The sequence below is a fragment of the Lemur catta genome, chromosome 7 (assembly GCF_020740605.2).
Source record: "Lemur catta isolate mLemCat1 chromosome 7, mLemCat1.pri, whole genome shotgun sequence".
NCBI lineage: Eukaryota > Metazoa > Chordata > Mammalia > Primates > Lemuridae > Lemur > Lemur catta.
This window is the reverse complement of record NC_059134.1, coordinates 54,941,999-54,963,021: the sequence shown is the minus strand read 5'-3', so window position 1 is coordinate 54,963,021 and position 21,023 is coordinate 54,941,999. Positions and strand designations below refer to the sequence as shown.

Sequence of the window (21,023 nt, the reverse complement as noted above, 5' to 3'; positions counted from 1 at the left end):
AATGAACAAACCATGCTCCTTCAGGAAAATGGGTATTTGAGGCAACCTTAACATTGAATGCTGAGAGTTTATGTGATGTAAATGACTCAGAAAGACAGAAGCAGAGTAGCATAGCATAAAGAGTACAGGACCAGAAACAAGAAGATCTGGGTTCTAGTCCTATCTCTGCTATTTACTAACTGTGAGCCTCAGTTCCTTCATCTGTAAAACGGAGATATATTATCTATACTGCCTATCTCTCAGTGGGTTTGACAGGTTTAAGTGAGATTATGTAAGAAAATATTTTCACAGATATCATGAAGTGATATATAGCACAGCCATTTCTCTATTTGCCTTAACTTTCACAACTTGAATTAGATATTTCTAAATTAATTAATTAAGAAATGTGATTTGTAATCTGCTGGCTACTGTAGCAATTGGGAACTAGCTTTGGCAAAGCTATCGGCTCTGTGCTTTTGCTTACCCTAACTACAGGAATAAGAAGTAACAAAAATAAGTACAGGCTCTGTACCCGAGAGAGCTAGTGGCACTAGAAAAATAAAGACTATTACCCTAAAGCAGGGAGTCCTTGTGAAGCTGGAAATGTTCCATATCTGTGCTGGCTAGTACGGTGGCCACTAGCCACATGTGGCTACTGAGCACTTGAAATGTGGCTAGTAAAACTGAGGAACTGAATTTTAAATTTTATTTAATTTTAATTAATTTAAATTTAAATAATCACGTGGGTAGTAGCTTCATACGGAATGGTACAGCTCTAGAGCAAAAGTGAGATATGGATTTGTTCAACAATGTAAAGGTTTTATAGCTATACTCTTAAGGCCAACAAGTAAATTGACTTTGTTTTTTCTGAAACTCTAGCCCCTATGCCATTCAAATAAAAAAAATTTTTTTTTTTTTTGAGACAGAGTCTCACTCTGTTGCCCGGGCTAGAGTGCCATGGCGTCAGCCTAGCTCACAGCAACCTCAAACTCCCGGGCTCAAGCAATCCTGCTGCCTCAGCCTCCCGAATAGCTGGGACTACAGGCATGCGCCACCATGCCCAGCTAATTTTTTATATATATATTTTTAGTTGTCCAGATAATCTCTTTCTATTTTTTAGTAGAGACAGGGTCTTGCTCTTGCTCAGGCTGGTCTTGAACTCCTGAGCTCAAACGATCCGCCCGCCTCAGCCTCCCAGAGTGCCGGGATTACAGGCGTGAGCCACCACGCCTGGCCCAAATAAAAATTTTTTATAGCATGATTTTTGATAATGGGAGGTTTCTCTGGAACCCAATTATCACTTTGCAGCAATACAGACGATACCAATAAAATGTGAAGGTTACACAAGCAAAAAATTATGTTGTTATACATGTGTTTGTTTACCTATAAAGATATAGTATTTTGCTCCCTTGTCTTTAAAATGAAAATACGGGGACTGAAAAAGTGCTAGGCCCTGTGAGCGGGCACTCGCCCATCTGATGGCCACGGCAGTCTCCTACCTTGCGTTTTCTGCTCTCCGGCTTATGCACTGGTGCAAGTAGAGATACTCCTGAGGTGCACTGGTGGACAAGGTAGGCTGCACATGGTTTGACACAGGTGGTTCAAACGTGAACAAGGTCGGCTGGCTGGAGTGCGATGGGGCTGAGGATTTTCGTTCTCGGAGAAGGTGCTGATTGGAGCCGCTGAGCTCAGCTGGAGAAGAGCGGGGCCCGTGGTGACTGGCTGCGGAAATATTTCTCAGGGAATCTGTGAAAAGGAGAAAGCTCTGTGAATGAAAAAGGAAGGAAAGGAGTCCTTATCCTAAAGTGGGTTGTCAGAGGAAGAAAAAATATTGCAGTAGCATTCTCTCTCTCTCACATACCTGCCCCTTCTCTGCCCTCACAGAGGAGGGCTGGGGCCTCCTGGCCACCTAGGTTGAAGAGGAGATGCTCTGCACCTCTGTACTGCTTTTTGAGTAGCCTAGAGGCCACTTCCTATCACAGCAAGGCCTTATCTGCTCCACTTCCAGGAGGTGTTGGCTACTCATGGTCCAAGAGTGGGACCTTGATCCTCAGGCAAGGTCAGCCTCTGGAGCACTGAGTACTCCTGTCTTCCTCCTCTTTGCTGGCTCCTGCTATCATTACCTCCCACAAAGCTAAGGCTGGCTTTGTTACATGAGGCTTTGCTTACTGAAGACGCACTCACTGAGGCCCTAGCCTGTGCCTTACTGCATTAATGATAAAAGCACAAATGTATTTGGAGCTGTCCCTTAAGACTGGACCTCAGCTTCTCCCGCCTGCCCGTCCAAGTCCTTCAAGGACAGCTGTGTTCCTCACTCCCCACCACTCTCTGTCTATTGCTCTTTTTCTCTCTTAACTCTTATCACAAACTCTCTTCTGTTGTGTTAGAAAGGAAGTGAGGTATTAAGGACAGATAATAGCTTAGAGTGCTATACCCCAAGCCAAGGGCATTATTCATTTGGCTGGCTCTCGAAGCTTAGTCCAAATTCCTTAGCATAATATACAAGGCTTTTCACAGTCTGACTTATTTCCTGCTTTTCTCTACTCATAAACAAGGCATATGGAAGCATCATCAGTCCCTGAACACACCAGCCTCTTTTATGATTTTTGTTTTGGCTTATAGTGTTCCTTCCGCCTAGGTTTCACTTCTACTCTGCTGGCAAACTCATATGCAGACTTTAAGAGCCCGCAGGGATATCATATTCTCTCTGAAACTGTCCTGGACTTGGTTCTTCTGTGCCAAAAGCACTTGGCCCGTACTTCCCTTCGATCCACAGTCACTCTGCATCCTTGCCCTGTCCATGGCTTTCTGAGAACAGTGACTGGGATGTTGTTACCCCTACAGCCCCAGGATGTACCTAATAAAGGCCAGGTATGTAGAAGGTTCTTAGTCCGTGTTTGCAGAATAAGCAAAAACATTCATTCAGCATTCAAAAATTCCAATAGTGAAACTTCTTGTTCAAAATAAATAAAAGTTTAAAGATGTAATTTTAGGCAGTGGTATAGCTGGTGCGATAAGGTTTTGGAGGCAGTAATGGTGGCTTTCTAGGGTTATTCAAATCATATCAGAGGGGACATGGTTCTTCTATTCCCCATCATCTGACCTATTTCAGGCTGTACCCTTCTCGTGGCCCTAGGCAGGGTCACCAGCTCATTAATGCTCCACAGCATTAATTACTCTCCAGTCATTTCTGATGCTAGACAGGACAACTTCTGCCAGTGTACGACAGAAAAAGCCGATGGGCCTCTGGGGAAAAAATTGTTCCACTGACAGCTGTATTGACCTCCAAAATGAATTCCCATTACAGGTCTCGCAGTGAACTGGATGTTTGTTAACGGAATCAATGGCTTCATTACTCCATTAGATTTGCAAGATGAACTCTCTAATAGCAGAGAAGAGAGGGTTTACACTAAGGTATGGAGTAGCTACAGTACCAGGGAATGAACAAAAATTGCTGCCTGAGAAGACACAGGGAATGTGCCAAAAGAAAGCCTCTGGTGAGATTCTGTATTCTCTGTTGTCTCTCTGGGCTCCTCTTCCTTTGCCCACCCCTTCGATGGACGCATTCTTCAGGGTTCTGCTGCAGACCCTCCTATGGCCTCACTCTCACTCTGGAGACTCTCCTGGGGAAATCCTGTCCATTCCCACAGCCTCCGTTACCACTTATGTGATGACAACTCTCAAATCTCAATCTCTGGCTCAGTTATCCCTCTGTGCCTCCCTGTTGTATATCGCTTCACCTGCGGGGCACCTCTATTCAGATGTCGCACCAGCAGGTCAAGCTCAGCAATCTAAATGAACTCATCACTCCTGTGTCCCACCTCAGTGAAGTATATCATCATCACCATCTCCTCCAGGCCAGAAGCCTATGCTTTAGCTGTGACCCTTCCCTGTTTCTCAACAACCATGTCACATTGTCACTGCCCCACTTAAAACTCTGCAATGACTCCGTTATCCTTAAGATGACTTACAAAGCTCTCTCTCTCTCTCTGTTTTAAAATCATTTTCCTGTTTATTTCAACTTTGTTTCTTATCCATACTTCCTTGTGTTTCAAATGGATTCTAAGGAAATACCAACGTCTCTTTCATCACTGCATATAATAGGCTGTAAGCTCAGTGAGGGTAGGGATTCTGTCTCTTTTGTAATGGTTTTATCCTCAGCATCAAGCCCAGTGTGTGACACAACTCAATAAACATGTGTTGATCAAACAAAGAAAGTACATGGCATAAGAAGTCACTACTCCCTCAGTAATGTTCACTGATTCCTCATTGCCTTCAGAATAAAGTCCAGGTTCCTCAGTCTGACAAGAAAGGTTATTCTGACACAACCTACTTCTCCTACCTTGTCATCCAATGCATCCTTCATGCCCCCTATGTTGAATGCTTTGGGCTATGAGTATGAATAAAAGAGGAGTGACCCATCCTCATCTCTGCAGCCCTCTGCCTTGGGCTCAGGCTGTGGAATTGTATCTGTGACTCAATGTATTTAATTACAGACCTGGGGGAAGTCACCTCAGAGTCTCAGTTTCCTTATTTACCAATCAACATAGAGTTGTTATAAGGATGAAATACACGCTTGATCTAGAAAACCCTGCATGTATACAATATGCCTGTTTCTTGTGGTCAAAATAGGAGAGGATTCAAAGATCTGTTATTAAGATGAAGTAGGGGTTAGAATGAGTTTGGCCCTCATGCAACAGAAACTTGGATTCCTATTCTACCAGCACAAAGCCACGTCTATGAAACCAGCCAGCTCTATCTAATGGTCTACAGTTCCAGAAAAGTTCTTTCAAAGCTGTTTTGGCACTAAACATTGCCAAAATCCCACGTCTAGTTCCAGCGTTAAAAGCCCTCTGCCTGAATTTATGTGATTACTCTCTGGTGTCTATACTGGGTTAAATACTGTCTTCCCGAAACGCATGTCCACCTGGAACCTCAGAATGTGACCTTATTTGAAAATAGGGTCTTTGTAGATAGAAAGAAGTTAAGAGGAGGTCATACTGGATTGGGTTGTGCCCTAATCGAATGAACTGGTGTGCTTATAAAAGAGATAAAGAGATACAAAGACATACAGGAAAAATGCCATGTGATAATGGAGGTGGAGATTGGGGGGGGGTGTATCTACAAGCCAAGAAATGCCAAGGATTGCTGGCATCCACCAGAAACTAGAAGTGGCAGAAACAGATTCTCCCTTAGAGCACACAGAAGGAACCAATGCCACCAAAACGTTAATTTTGGATATCTAGCCTCCAGAACTGAGAGAGTAAATTTTTGCTGTTTACCAGTTTGTGGTAATTTGTTACGGCAGCCCCAGGAAACCAACGTAGTGCCATAAAATTTAAAACTTCAAACAAGGTTTTCTTGCCTATCTCAGGAAAAATTATCACAAAGTTGAATTCGGGGAAAAGTTTTCTGGAATAAGCTCTTCCCATTTTGGACTGTGAAGGCAGAGTACTCTCCTATCCCTTCCCCAGGGCTCCAGCCCCCCATTCTGATGAGCTGCCTGTGCCCCATGGATGAGGCTCCAGGGAGGCGCTACCTCACTTTCCTCATCAGCTGGAGGCAGGAGCTTCAGCCAGCCCAGTCCGGTGCTGTTTTATTTGCTCCCTGAAGGCTGCTCCTCCAGATGGCACCCCACGTTGGTAAGTGGGATGCATTTTACATCCACATTCTGGACAGGGCTGATTCCTAGGCCTGGTACTGCTCCATTGTCACTCAGTGTCACATCTTGTAATTAAAGTTCTCAAAAATATTTCCAAACACTTCATGGAACAAAAGCTACATGGTGTGGTAAATGTAAGAGAAAAATATATATTAGGCCAGCAGTTGAGAGACTTGGCTCAATTCCTGATCTGCTTGCAGCTTGCTATTTGACCTTGAGCAAACTACTTAGCCTCAGTTGCCTCATCTGTAAAAACGGACTATTGCCACTTGCCTCATTATTTATCATAGGTTGATGAGGATCAAATTAAAATACATACCCCTAAAAAACTTGTACATGAATGTCCACAGCAGCATTATTCATGAGTCAAAAAGTGGAAACAACCCAAATGTCCATCAATTGATGAAGGGATAAACAAAGTGTGATATATCCATACAATGGAATATTATTCAGCCATAGAAATGAAGTACTGAAATGTGCTATTTTGCTGAATCCTCATAATACTATGCTAAGTGAAAGAAGCCAGTCACGAAAGAACACAGATCATATGATTTCATTTATGTGAAATATCCAGAATAGGAAAATCCACAGTGACAGAAAATAGATTAGTGGCTGCCTAGGGGGTAGGCATGGGGAGTAGGAATGGAGAGTGACTGCTAATGAGTATGGGGTTTCTTTTTGGGGTGATGGAAAATTGCTAAACTTAGATTTTGGTGATGGTTGCACAACCCTCGGAATATACTCAAAACCACTGACCTGTATACTTTAAATGGGTGAATTTTATGGTATGGGAAATATATCTCAGTAAAGCTATAAATATACACATGCAGTTTGACAGTTTCTCAAAAAGTTAACACAGAGTTATCATATAACCCAGCAATTCCACTCGTAGGTATAAACCCTAGAGAAATGTTAGCATATTTCCACAGAAAGAACACACATGTTCACAGCAACATTATTCATAACAGGCAAAAAGTAGAAAACCCAAATGCCCATCAACTGATCAATAAATGTGTCATATCCTATACAATGGAATATCACTCAGCAGTAAAAAGAATAAAGTACTGATATAAGTTATATAACATGTATGAATCTTGAAAATGTTATGCTAAGGAAAAAAAAAAAGAAGCCAGATTCCATTTAGAGGAAATGTCTAGAATTGGTAAATACAAAGAGAGTAGATTAGTGGTTGCCTAGGGTTGGGATAAGGGTGCGGGAATGGGAAGTGACTGCTAATGAGTCCAGGGTTTCTTTTGGGGGTAATAAAAATGTTTTAAAATTTGATTGTGGCAATGGTTACACAACCCTGTAAATATACTAAAAGACATTGACTTGTACACTTTAAATGGGTTTAAACCCCAGTCCCCTCCCCCCAAGTCCTTTGCAAAGTATGAAGTGTTAAGTATATGTGAGAGATTAGGGGTAGTTTAACAAAACACATCTGACTTTTATTTTTTCTTTATTTCCTCTCTGAAGAGAAAACAGAACACTCAGTTAATACAATATCCTTACTAAAGTATGCTAGAGAGTAATAGACATTCTCCCTTTCCTACCTTCAGTTCCCTATACCGCCTCCTTACCCTGCCCCAGCCCCCCTGTTCAGGACTTCACCCCATAATCATAGCAAGGCAGCGTGAATCTCAGTAAAACAAAATAGCAAGAACACATACACGGTTTGGAGTCAAAAGACCCACTTGGGTTGAAATTCTACTTCCAGTGAGTGAACCTCATGCACATGACAGGAGTCAGAGGACCAAGAATCCAGTTCCAGTTCTGCCGTTAACTGGCTGTGAGATCCTGCTAGGTCTCTCTGAGCTTCAATTCGTACCTATCAAGTTTGGGAGGATAATCCCTGGCCTTCCTATTTGTCTCACTGGGTGGTTTTAACAGTTGGATAAGATAAGGGCTGTGAAAGCAAATCTATGCACATGCATAAAACATTAATAGAATTTGTTTTTATTGCTTGGGTACCCCTTGATGGAAGAAAAGAATGGTAAAAATAAATGAAAACATTAAACAATGTGTTGCTGGGTCATTCCTGGTACTTGGCAGTAAGGGTGTTGTAATGATGTGTCTTGGGTCATTACAAAGGTCAGTTATACAGCAAGAAGAAAATGGAGGTTTCTAGACTCCTGGCCTGGGCTTCTATCTCTAAGTCTAGACTAAAGATAATGCCCATAAATGCCTGAGTCAATATGTTTTCTTTTAAATAGGGTTTTATTTTTTCCTTTTCCTCCTGGCTTCTTTTTAGGTCCCTACAAAATCACTCCCCTTCCTTTCCACAATCACCCCTGGGAAGCCTGCCCAGCATACAAGCACTCCTCCCACCTTCTTGCAAAACTCTAGAACAGGAAAGCCCTGAAGGATTTCAGCAGAGGAGCCCAGCCCAGGCCAGCCCAGCCATCAACTGGCTAGTGATAACAGGAGCAGGAAAGGGGAGGCTGGCGGGAGTTTCTGGAAAAGATGACTGGCCAAATAATGACTAGTTCCCTTATCTCAATGCCCTTTTTATCTTTATCCCTTTCTCCCCAAATCCCCACCCTCAAGCCTCAGTGGGTTGCAGAACCCATAAAGTGGTAGACCAAAGACCATGTTGGAGCCCAGGCTGGAGTAAAAGCCTGGCTCTGGTAACTCCTCACTCTGTGGCCTTGGACATGTTAATAAATCTCTTTCTCACTTGTTCAACAGGGATAATAAATACTTTGTAGGGCTGGCTGCCATGAGGATTAGAGATCATTTCATACAAAGCATTTATCATAGTACTTAGCCATTCTTATTGCTCTTATTCCTGGAGTATACACAGAGCTGGTTGAGACCTTGAGATTGGTCAAGAGGTGTGACTTGCTTTCCAAGCCATAATGGATGCTTGGAAGGTAACTGTCACTGTTTTAGTCGCAACTACATCCTATATAGATGTTATATGGGGAATTAATGAGAACCAAAAGGACAATACTGACTATAATAATCACAGCTGTCATTTACTAAGCACCTACTATGTGTCTCCAGTTTACCCTGTGAGGTAGGTATTAGTAGTACCTCCATTTTTTTTTTTTTTTGATGAAGAAACAGAAGCTCAGAGAAGTTAATAAGGAACTCTGCAGTCACACAGCTAGACAATGGCAGAGCTTAGATCTGAAATAGATCTCGCTGCCTTCAAGGCCAATTCTTTTCACTTCTGTAGAGGGAAGAGTTCCCACAAGATCCCTATGAGGCAAATGGTATTAGCCTTGTGGGAGGCAGAGTTAAATATTAGAATGAGGGGCTAGTCCTGGCTCTGCTGCCTGCTGGCTGAGTGAATCTGGGCATGCCATTTCATCTTTCCAAGCCTTGTCTCTATTCATAAAATTTATCAAAGGAATAATTTGGATTAGGTGAGGGATACACATCAAAGTTATCTTTGGGAAACTTAAATACAGAGAGCTGGTCTCACCTCAGACCCACTGAGTCATATTTACACAGAGGTTTAGATTATGATCCACCGGTTTGGTTTTAAGAATCTCCAGTGCTTAATTCTGAGGCAGAGGTAGAGGGCTGGGATCTACTAGAAAAAGAGCAAAACAGGCTCTGAAAGGCAAATTAAAGAACAAATACTTCCAAAAACCTTTCTTTGTGTCATCAAAATCACAAATTGAGAACCACTGAGTTCTCACTGGCCCCTCACATCACTGATGGCCAACTCCAAAGGAACGAAGCACAACAAAAATAACCCTGGTGTGGGCTTCCCAGAAACAAGTTCTGAAACTATTTTATTGCAGGGCCTTGGGCAAAACTTTTAATCTCTTTGTACCTCATTTTCCACATTGTCAAATGCCAAAGAGAACACCCACTCTACAGAGTTCTTTTGAGGATCTGATGATATGAAATATAGGTAAATAATAATTATTAAATATTCAATAAATGGCTGTTGGCTTGACACTTGTCCCATCATTTATTATTAGAAGTGGAATGGTGGGGTAAAATTCTAAGGGTTCTAATGGGGAGAGGATGATTGAAAGAATTTTGAAAACAGAATTGTATAGGATTCTAAGGGGTGAGTGGTCCCTGTAGAAAGCTAATTGAAAAACAAGGATCAGATGGGTGGAAAATTCTACAAACAAAAGCACACTGACAAGCACTGAGGGCAAGATTGGACCTGCAGCTGTAGGTCATTTTAACTCATAGTCACAAGCCTAACATTATGTAAAAAGGAATAATTCTCAAGATTCTCTGTCATACACTACAATCAGAGGAAATTCATAAATATAAGACTAAATGCACATAATATAGCAGCAGGAAAGGTCCCCTTTACACACATAATATAGTGGCTAGAAGGGTCCCCAGAGTCCAATCTCTTGTCACCATTACTCTCCTCCCACTTCCCAAATCTCTCACCAACATTGTGAGAAACTGGCCCAGAGAAGTGAGGCTACTTGTTGAAGGCCACAAAGTGGGCCAGAAGTGAACCCTGGAATCAGAATTCAGATCTCTTAGTCCAAGAGTCCTTCCCCTGAACCCAAAGTAAGATATATTCTCTGCAATGTGTGTGTGGGGAAGGCAATCAAACCATGAGATCTGATCACAAGGACACTGGCTGAGCAGACCCATTACTTTGTTGTGAGTTTATAATATTATTCATATTTGCATGGTAAGTAAACATTTGCTAGATTCAAAGTACTAAAGACCAGCATAAATAATTCCTCAAGTTCAAAAATGTAAGTTTCCTAGTGTTTATAAAAACTATAAAGCAGAGGAAGAAAAAAGGGGAGGTAGAGACAGGCAGTAACATGAGATCCCATGAGGCCTCTCTGGCTCTATGATTCCCCCTCCTCCTTCCAAGGAAGACTAAGAACACCATCTCAGAGATTGGGAGAGCCAAGCCAGAACACCCTGACCTTGCTGCATATGATCTCGCTGTATACATTAGCAGAAATTGATTCTGTGAAGGGCACAGAGGAAAGAGAGAGAGTGGCTGCAGCACAGTGGCAGGGCACAGTCCCTTGTCACATATCCTTGTATTAATAGATCCTTCTTTGCCCTGGGGCATCTCATTTTAGAGGTGCAAATGCCTTGCCTTCCATAAGGCCTCCAATTAGAATTAATCATGCCTTCCTCTAAATCTTTTATAGTACTTAACTTTGCCATTTATTTTATTAATAGTTGGGAATTCACAAATCTGTCATGAAATGCGACTGTGAGCTGTTAGAAGTCACGATCTAGACCATCTCTTTTTCTCTGATGCTGTTTAGCTATGCCTAGTCAACGCTTGGAGTAGAGTAAGAAGGTGTTCAATAAACACACTAGGGAAGTGAGTTTTGTTGGAATCTTTCCTCCCTGGGTCGGAAGAATGAACAACTAACTCCAGGATCCAAATGTAAACTGTTCTTTAGGATAGAAGTTGTTATCACTTAGTGAGGTTTTCTGGGTTGTGTGTGTTTCTGTTTTTGGACAGCAAGTTTATATTTAGTCATGCACTGTCCTGTTCATTTGCGAAAGACCAGGTTACAAGCTTTGTTTACACTTACCGTACACCTCAGTTGTGGCAGATCCTTCCCCTGCTCCTTTGTGAGCGGCTTGGGTTGGTCTCCCTCAAGGGTTCATACCTATTTTGAAATGATGCATTCTTGTCACTTCCTTACTGTCAGGAGCACTTACTGCAGGCGCTACTGAGCTACAGGCCAGCCTGCAAGGGTGGATCTTGTCCTTGCTCTATGAGCTTACACTGCAGTTGGAAAGAAGAAATTTATGTTCAGGACAGCACTTAAGGCTTCCTCCAAGGCATTCTGGGAAACCATTAGTATCCTAATCCATCTAGTGGGTACCATAGGTCAACATGTTAATGATGCGTTTGACTCTTAAAACCTTTCCACAAAAATATAAAAAATATATCCCTGAATTTTGTAGCTAACCAACTTCATAAGAGGTAAGCTTTCCCCTCTTTCTTTCACAGTGACTCTCACTAAGAGACAACTGGCAATTGGTGTAAAACGCAAGCATCAGACATTACAGTTATAGGAGCTTATCAAGAATCATCATAAGTGGCAATAATCAAAAGAACAATATTGTAACTTAAACTGATCTAGTCTGGACGGTGAGGCTGGGATTCAGAGAGCTCCAGCTTTGCCTACAGAATTAGGAAACGTGCTGAATTATCTGAAGTATAACTTTGGCTTCAGAAAGGCAGTGTGGTACTGGGAAGGAAACAATTGCAGCTTACTAGCTGTGAAACTTAGGGATGGTATTTGAATCCAAGGGTCCTAATTTGTAAAATGGCTACCTGTAGTGTTGGTCTAGGGAATAAGAAATGCCAAAGTCCCTGCACATAGGTGTTCTATAAATGGTAGTTGTTCCTCAACCCTTCACTGTTGCGGGGAGTTGGGGGCTAACCTGGTGTAGAAGGAAACTTTCGACTCTGTATTCACAGACCTTTAGGGTTTGACTGGAGCTAGGATTTGGCCCAGAGGCTGCAAATGGGGTCCACTGGCCTTTGGTGAACAGAGGACTGCAGGGACAGAAAGGCTGGCAGGACCCAGTGTGCAGCTGGCAGCTCTTTCTCAGACCCTGCCTCCAGTCCTGGGGTCCCAGTAATCTCCTGGCTTCACATCTGTAGCTTTCATACTCATCTTCCAGTTTTACATTTTGATGCCTCAGCATCTCTAGGCATTTTTATTGGGGTCCAAAAGGGAGAGTTGTCTTTTTAACACCACTAGGAGGACCAACACACTAAGACCACCCATACTGAGTACAGTATCTGAGTAGGCCTGCCAAGGCATATTATTAGACTAGAACAGGGACTGGCAAACTGTAGTCCAGAAATCAAATCTGGTCTGTTTTTATAAAGTTTTATTGGAACACAGCTATACTTATGCATTTACATATTATTTATGGCTACTTATATAACAGCAAAGCTGAGTACTTGCAACAGAGAACATATGGATGGGAAAGCCTAAAATATTTACTGTTTGGCCTGTAGAAAAAGTTTGCCAACCCCTAGATTAAAAGTTCTCCCTCTGGTTTGCATAATTATGTCCTCTTATAAAATATTAGCATCTAATTTAAGTTCACCACTAAGGAGATAGATATAAACTAAAACCAAAAGGAACAAATCCCAAATTTATGCTTTGAAATAAGAGAAAAAAGAATAAGATAAGCCAGTTTGGAGAATTCATTAGTATTAATAGCACACTTGGGCACAAACAACATGCTAGTTGCTAGTCAGCATACAGAAGATTTAAGAGACTAACATGGTAAACTTATACAAATAGGATTGAAGAAAATCACCAGACTGTTCTTTCTGATCCTTAAGATTCTATTCTTCTTCCCTATCACAGAAGGACAGGTCTGGAAATAACCCAGGGGATCATTTAGTTTAATACTTCACTGATAAGAAATCTAAGGTCCAGAAAGTTACCAGTGACTGAGTGCCCAGCAGGCCTGGACAAGGATGGCATTCTCGTCAGTGTTTTTTCTAGTAATATATCTAATTGCAGGAACTATAAACCTAAGTTCTGCATATACTTTTCTACTTCTAAGGAAAATGAAAACAACATTTACCTAATAATTTACATAGTTCCATAAAGTTCTCTAAAAAGTACATTATGACTGAATTATTATTGACATGTTCTTTTGATAAATAGTAATGTTTTAATATGTGTATATAGTATTTACTAATTTGCTTTGATGTCAATTAATACAAACAAAGCTTGCCAAGATTATGATAGAGATTGGACTGAATCTATAGATCAATTTGGGGAAAACTGACATATTAACAATATTGAGTCTTCTCCACCAACACAGTATCCCTCTACAATTACTGGGTCTTTAATTTCTCCCAGTAACATTTTCTGTATAGAGATATAGCATGCTTTTTGTTAAACTGATTCCTAAGTATTTTAACTTTTCACGTGATTATAAAAGGAAGTTTTAAAAAAATTATTTTCCAATTTTAGGTTGCTCTCAAAAACTCTGACATTTCCAACAACCCTGAAAAGCTGGCAAGGCAGTGATCTTTACAATTTCATTTAATATCTGAAGAGACTGACACTCAGAGAAATAAAATGACTTACTTGATGTTATAGAGTTCTTAGGAAGTACCCAAGCCAGGACTCAAACCCAAGTCTTTTTCACACAAGCCAAGGGTTCATTCCATTAGGCAGCTCGATGTGAGGCATAGAAGGTAGATGAGAAATTAGAAGGTACTACACAGACATCCAGTGGAATTAAAGACAAAATGATTATCATATGACTAATAAAGAAACCAAAGCCCCGAGAAGCCTTTCCTGACGACCTGGTCCTGACCTAAATGGCTTTGTAGCCCTTCCTTACCGTATTACCATGTCTTATTTTCACCAAGCACTTATTGCTACCATTTAAACATTGTTTTTGATCTGTCTCTTCCCACTCTCCTTTAAGAGTCTGAACCCCACATGTCCTGTTCACCCTTGATGCCTCAGTGTGGTGGCCACAAAAACGTGGCTCAGCTCTCCTGATGTGGGTACCCTACTGACTGACAGCTCCAGCTGCTCTGCACGCCCCCAGCTTCACACGGAGGCTGCACTTGTCCCACAGTTCTCGGTCAGTGGCAGGAGTGCTAACACAGGCCTGTTCCTGTGAGACACGGGACTTCTTTAAAGACTACGCGCGAGAACTCGCACTGACCTGGCTGGGACTGTTGCAGCACTAGGCTGTAGTCTAATTCTACTTCTAGCCTCCCCTCCTTCAGCGGTGCCAGACCTGCATGCCACTCTGAAGATGCTCCCTGCCTTCTCGGGCTCCCCTCCTGTACCCCTCACGGGTATTTCACCCAATACATCTCTTGGCATATCTATAATAAATAAACTCTTTTTGATGTCTGTTTCTAAGAGAACCTGAACTAACACATGCAAGTGTCCAAAACAATGCCTGATGAACAAATGATTGCACCACCACTCCTGCCTGGAAAAAAAACAAATGCAGCCATCAATGGCCAAGTCCCCCAGCTGGCCTTTCAGCTCTGTTTGTAATTATGTGGATTCTAGTGGGCGTGAAAACATCTGTCCTAGATTCAGAGAAAACTGAAGCTATGGTTAGGGCAATGGGGAAAAGCTGTCTTAGGTTGAAATTAAAGGCAGCATGAACTCTATGTGATGCTTTCTTAAAGGACTGCAGGCACAGCAGCTATGCTGGTCAAGCCAGAGAAGGTCACCACAAAAGAAAAGAGATGGCAGTGAATCTTGGCCAGATCCTTGTGCACACACTAAAGTCTCTGTACAGCCACTGTGACAGTTTGAGGTAACAAACTGTATCTAGAAGTTCAGGGTATGGCTTAATAGTTAATCTGGAGACAAACTGTCTAGGTCTGAATTACAGCTCCTTTACTTACTAGCTGTGTGAATTAGGGGAAGTTATTTAATAGCGCCGTGTCTCAGTTTCCTTATCTGTAAAATGGGAATAATAATAGGTATCTACCTCATAGGATTATGAGAGTTAACATCTGTGAAGTGCTTAGAACACTGCCTGGTACACAGTAAGTTCTTTGTAAATACTAGCTTTTATTAGTAGTAGTCAGTACATTTAAAGAGACACCTTTGTTTTTGAGTACCACAGTAACTTAAGTAAAATGCACCTCAAGTCAGGAAACTCAGCAAGGTTTATTTGGTAAACGTGTTACTCACACATAGTAAAAATGTTTTTGAGTTTGAGCAAAACAGAGAAAGGGGTTATTTAGAATATTTTAGTTTTGGCGAAGAAGAGTGGCGTGATAGACGTAGTCAAAGGGCTGTTGAGAAGATCATAGAGAAGGCAGCAACAATTTATTAGCTGTAGATTCAACAGATATATACATACATTTTGAGGCAGGGTCTCGCTCTGTGTCACCCTGGCTAGTGTGTAGTGGCATCATCATAGTTCACTGCAACCTCAAACTCCTGGGCTCAAGTGATCCTTCTGCTTCAACCTTCCAAGCAGCTGGGACTACAGATGTGTGCTGCTATGCCTGTCTACATTTTCTATTTTTTTTTTTTTTTTTTTTGTAGAGACGAGGTCTCGCTCTTGTTCAGGCTGGTCTCAAATTCCTGGCCTTAAGCAATCCTCCTGCCTTGGCCTCCCAAAGTGCTAGGATTACAGGCATGAGCCACCACACCCAGCCAAACAGATATTTAATATGTGCTTATTGTGTACCAGACATTATGCTATATGCTTTACATGAATTCTTACTTAATCTTCATAATAATCTTGTGAAGAATGTCTTGCTTCTATTTTACCAATGCAGAGGTTGAGGCTCAGAAAAGTAAATTAACTTATCAAAGACTATGTTACAATGGACTCATCAATGTTGTGGGTTCACGTTCATATGATCCCAAGACCCTATGTACTAAATTGCCCTTCTGTACAGTGCATATACAAAAGCACTTTATAAATCATACACGGTGACTTTTATGTGACCATCATCATCAACGTCATTTGAAACACTAACTGAAAGTCAAGAAACCTGGGTTTTAATTCTATCTTGGCCAGTCGACTGTATGATCTTGAATGAATTAGCTCCCCTTGATTGACCTCTAGATACTGTCATTTGAGGAATTTGGAACTAAATACTCTCTAAGGACCGTTCAATATCTCATATTCTAGAAGTTTCTCATTCTATGAAATCTATTCCCTTCTGTCTTGGCTGAGTGTTTTGGCTAAGATGATTCACTAGCCATGAGGAGTTGTGTTCACTGACCTCATCCAGAAAAGGGGTGAGGAGGTAGCGAATAAAGGGAAACAATGAACAAGTGATAGATACGTAAAATACACTTAAGGTCTTTGGCATAACCCCATCCCTTCAGCCCTAGTTAGCACACCGCCTATTTTGAGTTTTTCTTCAATTTTTGTTTTTCTTTGTACATTATACCACTGTTTCCATATACAAAATTTTAGGTATCTCAGACCCTATCACCTATGAATAAAGTTAGACAAGTTTTTGAAGCTTCCCCCCCTCCTTCCTCAACAGTGAATTTCTCAAAATGACAATATTTGGAAATAAGTCAAAATTTTAAAAACAAATTTTATATAACTGTTTACAAAGTTATAACCAGATATTGTAATTAAAACATTCATTTGGATATTTACTGGGGCAGCTACCACATGTCTCTGCTAATGTGGCAATAGATGAATGAGCCATGTTCTCACCCTAGTCTCTCATGCATTTCCTCCTTCAACCCCAAACTCTGCACTGACCTTAGTAAACTGTTCCCAGTTCTCTAAGCCTCTGGGAACTGAAACAGCAGCCCAGAGAGAAACCAAGAGAGATCTGAATTAGCTGAGAAAATCCTGTATGGACCAGGTTTACCCTGAGTTGATTAAAACTTCCATTTCTATCACTGGCCAGATGGGGGCTTGATGTTGAAGCTAAATTCAGAAATTTAAAAAAACAACAACAACAACAAAAAAAACGTTTTATTTTCACACTTGAGGTTAACCTCAACCTTTTTATCGGGTAGATATGTCTTGGCACAGAGCCAGACATAGTTCTGTTAAAAGCAGGTAAATCTTGCTGAAAATTGAGGGGCCAGGACCTAGAACTAGATACAGGGGAGGCAGAGAGTCACTAGGAAGGGTTCCCAGGGTGCTGGGCTGAGAACATAAACTGGAGAACATAACACAGCGCAGGAGTTCACTGACAGCAGGTCCATGTCTTACGCTCTTCTCTAGCCCTTGTCCCTAGAACAGGACCCAGGAAAAGCAGGTTCTCAGTGATAAGGCTGCTGACAGAGTGAACACAGAAACAGAAAGTGGGGCCTCACCTAGAAATGTGGGCAGAAGAGTCCAAGACGAGGAGGAAGCATGTTCTGTGGAAGCAGAAGCAGATTTTCTTTAGAAATGCAAGCAGACAGGCCACAGGAACCCAGCAGTTTTCCAGTGGGCAGTGGGGCTCCAGCCATTGGCTTGAGGTCTGGTAAGACTTGGGTTTATGAGAGGGGCTAAATAAAAGCGGGATAGGGTCCAGTCCTGCGTAGGATTTGAGACTACAGGCAGGTTCACAGGCCAAAGATGGAAGGTCACGAAAATTAGGCAAGAGCCCAGGGCTGACCCCAGCTAGCTCACAAAGGATCCCAGAGCACTGACTTTATGCTGGTGTGCAGTGTGGGCCTGGACTTAATGGTAGAGTTCAGAGACCTCTGGCCATAAGTACAGAAGCAGACGCTGGGGACCGGTCCTGACACCAGCATCACCTCTAGATTACTGTTTCCCAGATCCTTCTGTTTCATGGACAGGTTGAAACATTGCCTCTTTGCTTATGCATTTGTTTATGCACTTTTAGAAATGGACACACAGGGCTGCCAATTTTTAATGATGTCAAATATGAAAAAACTATGTGCTATGACAGTCATCCTCACACACACACAAAAGAACACTTTAACATACATGCACAGACATAAAGAGAATCTCTGAATAAAGGGAAGTTTAAAAATCTGATTATATTTAGTTTTACGAAAACTGACTTCACCTTCCTCATGTTTTTTATTTTGTGTGGACTGACGAAAATTTTCATAGCTCAGCACTGGTCCGCAGGGCTCTGTTCAGAAACATCTGCTGCAGACCAGTATTTTCACGCTGTGTTCCAGCCTTCCCAGGCAACCACGGGAGAGGAAGAGGAGGAGGTAGCAGGGTCTAGCAACAGCTTGCAGCACTTGACCCCCTCCCGTGCAATATTCAAAGTGGCTCCCTCAGCCTGGTGTAGTGGCTCATGCCTGTAATACTAACACTTTGGGAAGCTGAGGTGGGAGGATCACTTGAGGCCATGAGTTTGAGACCAAATTGGGCAACATAGTAAGACCACCGTCTCTACAAAAAAAAAAAAAATTAAAAAAATATCTGGGCATAGTGGTGCACACCTGTAGTCCCAGCTACCCAGGAGGCTGAGGCAAGAGACTTGCTTGAAACTGAGGAGTTCAAGGCTACAGTGAGCTATGATCACATCACTGCGCTCCAGCCTGGGCAACAGAGCAAGAGTCTATCTCTAAAAATTTGGGAGAAAAAAAAGTTGCTCTCTCTCATTTGTTTCATATATTGGTTCCATGTGAGATTTGGTTAAATATCAATGCTTAAAAAAACGTTTCAAAATCACTCCTAATATACTGTTGAAGAAACTGAGATCTACACAGTGAATCAGTAACAAACCTGAAATTTAGAATCAGGATTTTGATTCTCAATTCAGATTCTAGAGATAGATGACCCCATAGCTACTGATTTTTTAGAGTTCAAAATCCTACGTAGGACTATATATAACTGGATATTTAATCATAATCAAGGTCTTCAGATGTCCAAGATGACCTTCCCACTGTTTTTATTTTATCTCTAAGTCCAAAATTAGAGTTAGACTAGGCTTTGGAATCTGTCTGGGACGAACTCAGCAATCATTTATTACCATCCATCATGAGGGATAATCAGAAGTACTCAAACAACAAAAACAACAACAACAAATGGGGAATCTCAAGAGATGTTTGGGAGCCATCCAAAGCTTCTGGTGTTGAGGAGTTGGGATGAGACGCTCCCAACTCTCGCAGTCTGTGGGTTTTGGCAGGTAACACTAGACTTTATCTATGCTGGCTGGCTGGGGTGGTGAGGGGGAGTGTCTGGTACAAAAGGGAAAGCAGGAAGAAGGATCAAGGCTTAGAATGAGGAGAATAGGGTCAGGTTTCTCCCTGTCTCCTTTTCCTCCTCCAGAGGGTCTGGATTTCCCTGAAGGTCAGGGCTGGAGCCTGTTCCAGGACAATGCAGAGGATCTGGAGGATTTTACAGAGTTAATGTCCCAACTCAAGGGCTACTCTGAAGGGTGACTGTAAACAAAAACAACAAACAAGCAAAAGCCTGAGGAGGAAGGCCTGATATTTCACTGTTATTTAGAATAACATTTTTATTTTTTTATTTTTTTTTATTTTTAAGGCATGAGGATTTCAGATCTGGCTGGAAACTGGTATGGATGTTTATTTTCCTCTTTGTCTCAGTGGAAAAAAAGGGTGGGTGATTCAGACAGCGGCCTCCGCCTCTGGGCTGGGGCCTGGGTCAGTCTCCACTCTGTTCTTTCCTCCTCAAGAGATGAGTCTCAGCCTGGGGAGAAGCTGCGTCTTACCTCCCACGGTCGCTCTTGGCTTCCAACAAGGGCCCCCCAGAGGAGTTGAGAGATCTGACCTCAAGCAGAAAAGCCAAAGTACAAAAGGTGGGGGAGGGAATAAGGGAGGAAAAGGCCCTCCCGGGGATGAGAAGAGAGAGGGTGAGGTCTCTGAGAAAGGCTCCTGCCCAGTTCTCCCACTCACTTTTTCTCATCATGGGGGAGGCCCAAGGTCATCGGAATGCAGCTGAGTGGACTGCCCGGCCCCACCACAGCCCTGCCTGCTGTCAGAAATCTGGCTGGAGTAAGGAGTCTTGACCTTTCAGGCACCAATCATTCTCTCTGGAGAGGAAGGAGCTGTTTGAAGACCCCCCAAAAACATTCCTCCACTGGATGCTGAAGATTTCCCCCAAAGCAATCCTATGGGTATTGCCTGACCCCAGCTGGGACCCAGGACTTAAAATAATTCTGCTGTTGACTTACTTGGGAGACTCAAGGATTACTAGAAGTTTAAATATTTACAAAACATTTAAAGGGGACAGCCTGGACAAAATTTTAGTGGAGAAAAGGTGGAGAAGAGATAAAGAACCGTTAGTTAGAATGCTGAGAATTCTTGATTCCATAGAATTAGACATGTGACTACTGTGAAATTCCTGCCAGAGTTCAAGAAGAAGGGAAAAAGCTAAAATTGTAGGATATGGAGGAGGCTTTGCCCTTCAAAATCTTCAAGAGTTACAAAGTGAGGCTCTGGAGAGCTAAATTCCCTGACTCTAACTCACAGTAATTTGTTGGCTACTCTAAGATGCCTCACGTTAATCTTGCTAATTTAGCCATCAGAGGTTAATATTAATGTGTAGACAGCACTTTACTTTCAACATAGTTCCCAGCGATTTATCAACTTCTTGCATCTCTCCCTTCTTGCTGGCTGTTTTGTGACTTAGAAGCAGCCACAGTAAACGGGTCTGGGTGGCGGGGTCAGGACACAGCAGAGTTAGAGCACACAGCCCCAGAACGGAGTCAAAGGCCCTGGATTCTAGACCCGGCCACCCTGCTTTCTGGCATTGTCACTTGGTGTCTTTCAACCTTAGTTTCCTTTCTTGTACAAGAGGAATAATACTCACAAGCTCCTGCCCCCCTCATTTTGTTTGCTTATATTCAAGTATAAGGAGACCACATAAATGTATGTGGACTGTACAGTTCTCTAAAAACTTCAGATATTTAAATCATATTCTGTTCATCTTGGTCTTACAGATATAAAAATCATCGCTATCATCACAACCACTACAAAGAACACAGGGAAGTGAGCAGCCACTGATCACACTGTGCACTCTG

The 21,023-nt window shown here is 42.1% G+C and overlaps 1 protein-coding gene and 1 long non-coding RNA gene across 3 annotated transcripts in view; one reads left to right on the top strand and one right to left on the bottom strand.

Annotated features, from left to right (window-relative positions):
* GAB2 (GRB2 associated binding protein 2) overlaps positions 1-21,023 on the bottom strand; it is a 156,028-nt gene that overhangs the window by 29,020 nt on the left and 105,985 nt on the right. For both annotated transcript variants that reach the window (XM_045557268.1, XM_045557269.1), the window contains exon 3: positions 1,479-1,725. In XM_045557268.1, coding sequence (XP_045413224.1) covers positions 1,479-1,725 — 247 coding nt within the window. The remainder of the gene's footprint in view (positions 1-1,478; positions 1,726-21,023) is intronic.
* Positions 5,559-20,997, top strand: LOC123642291. The gene is made up of 3 exons (XR_006736430.1): positions 5,559-5,621; positions 19,526-19,556; positions 20,943-20,997. It is a non-coding gene; the product is annotated as an uncharacterized LOC123642291 (long non-coding RNA).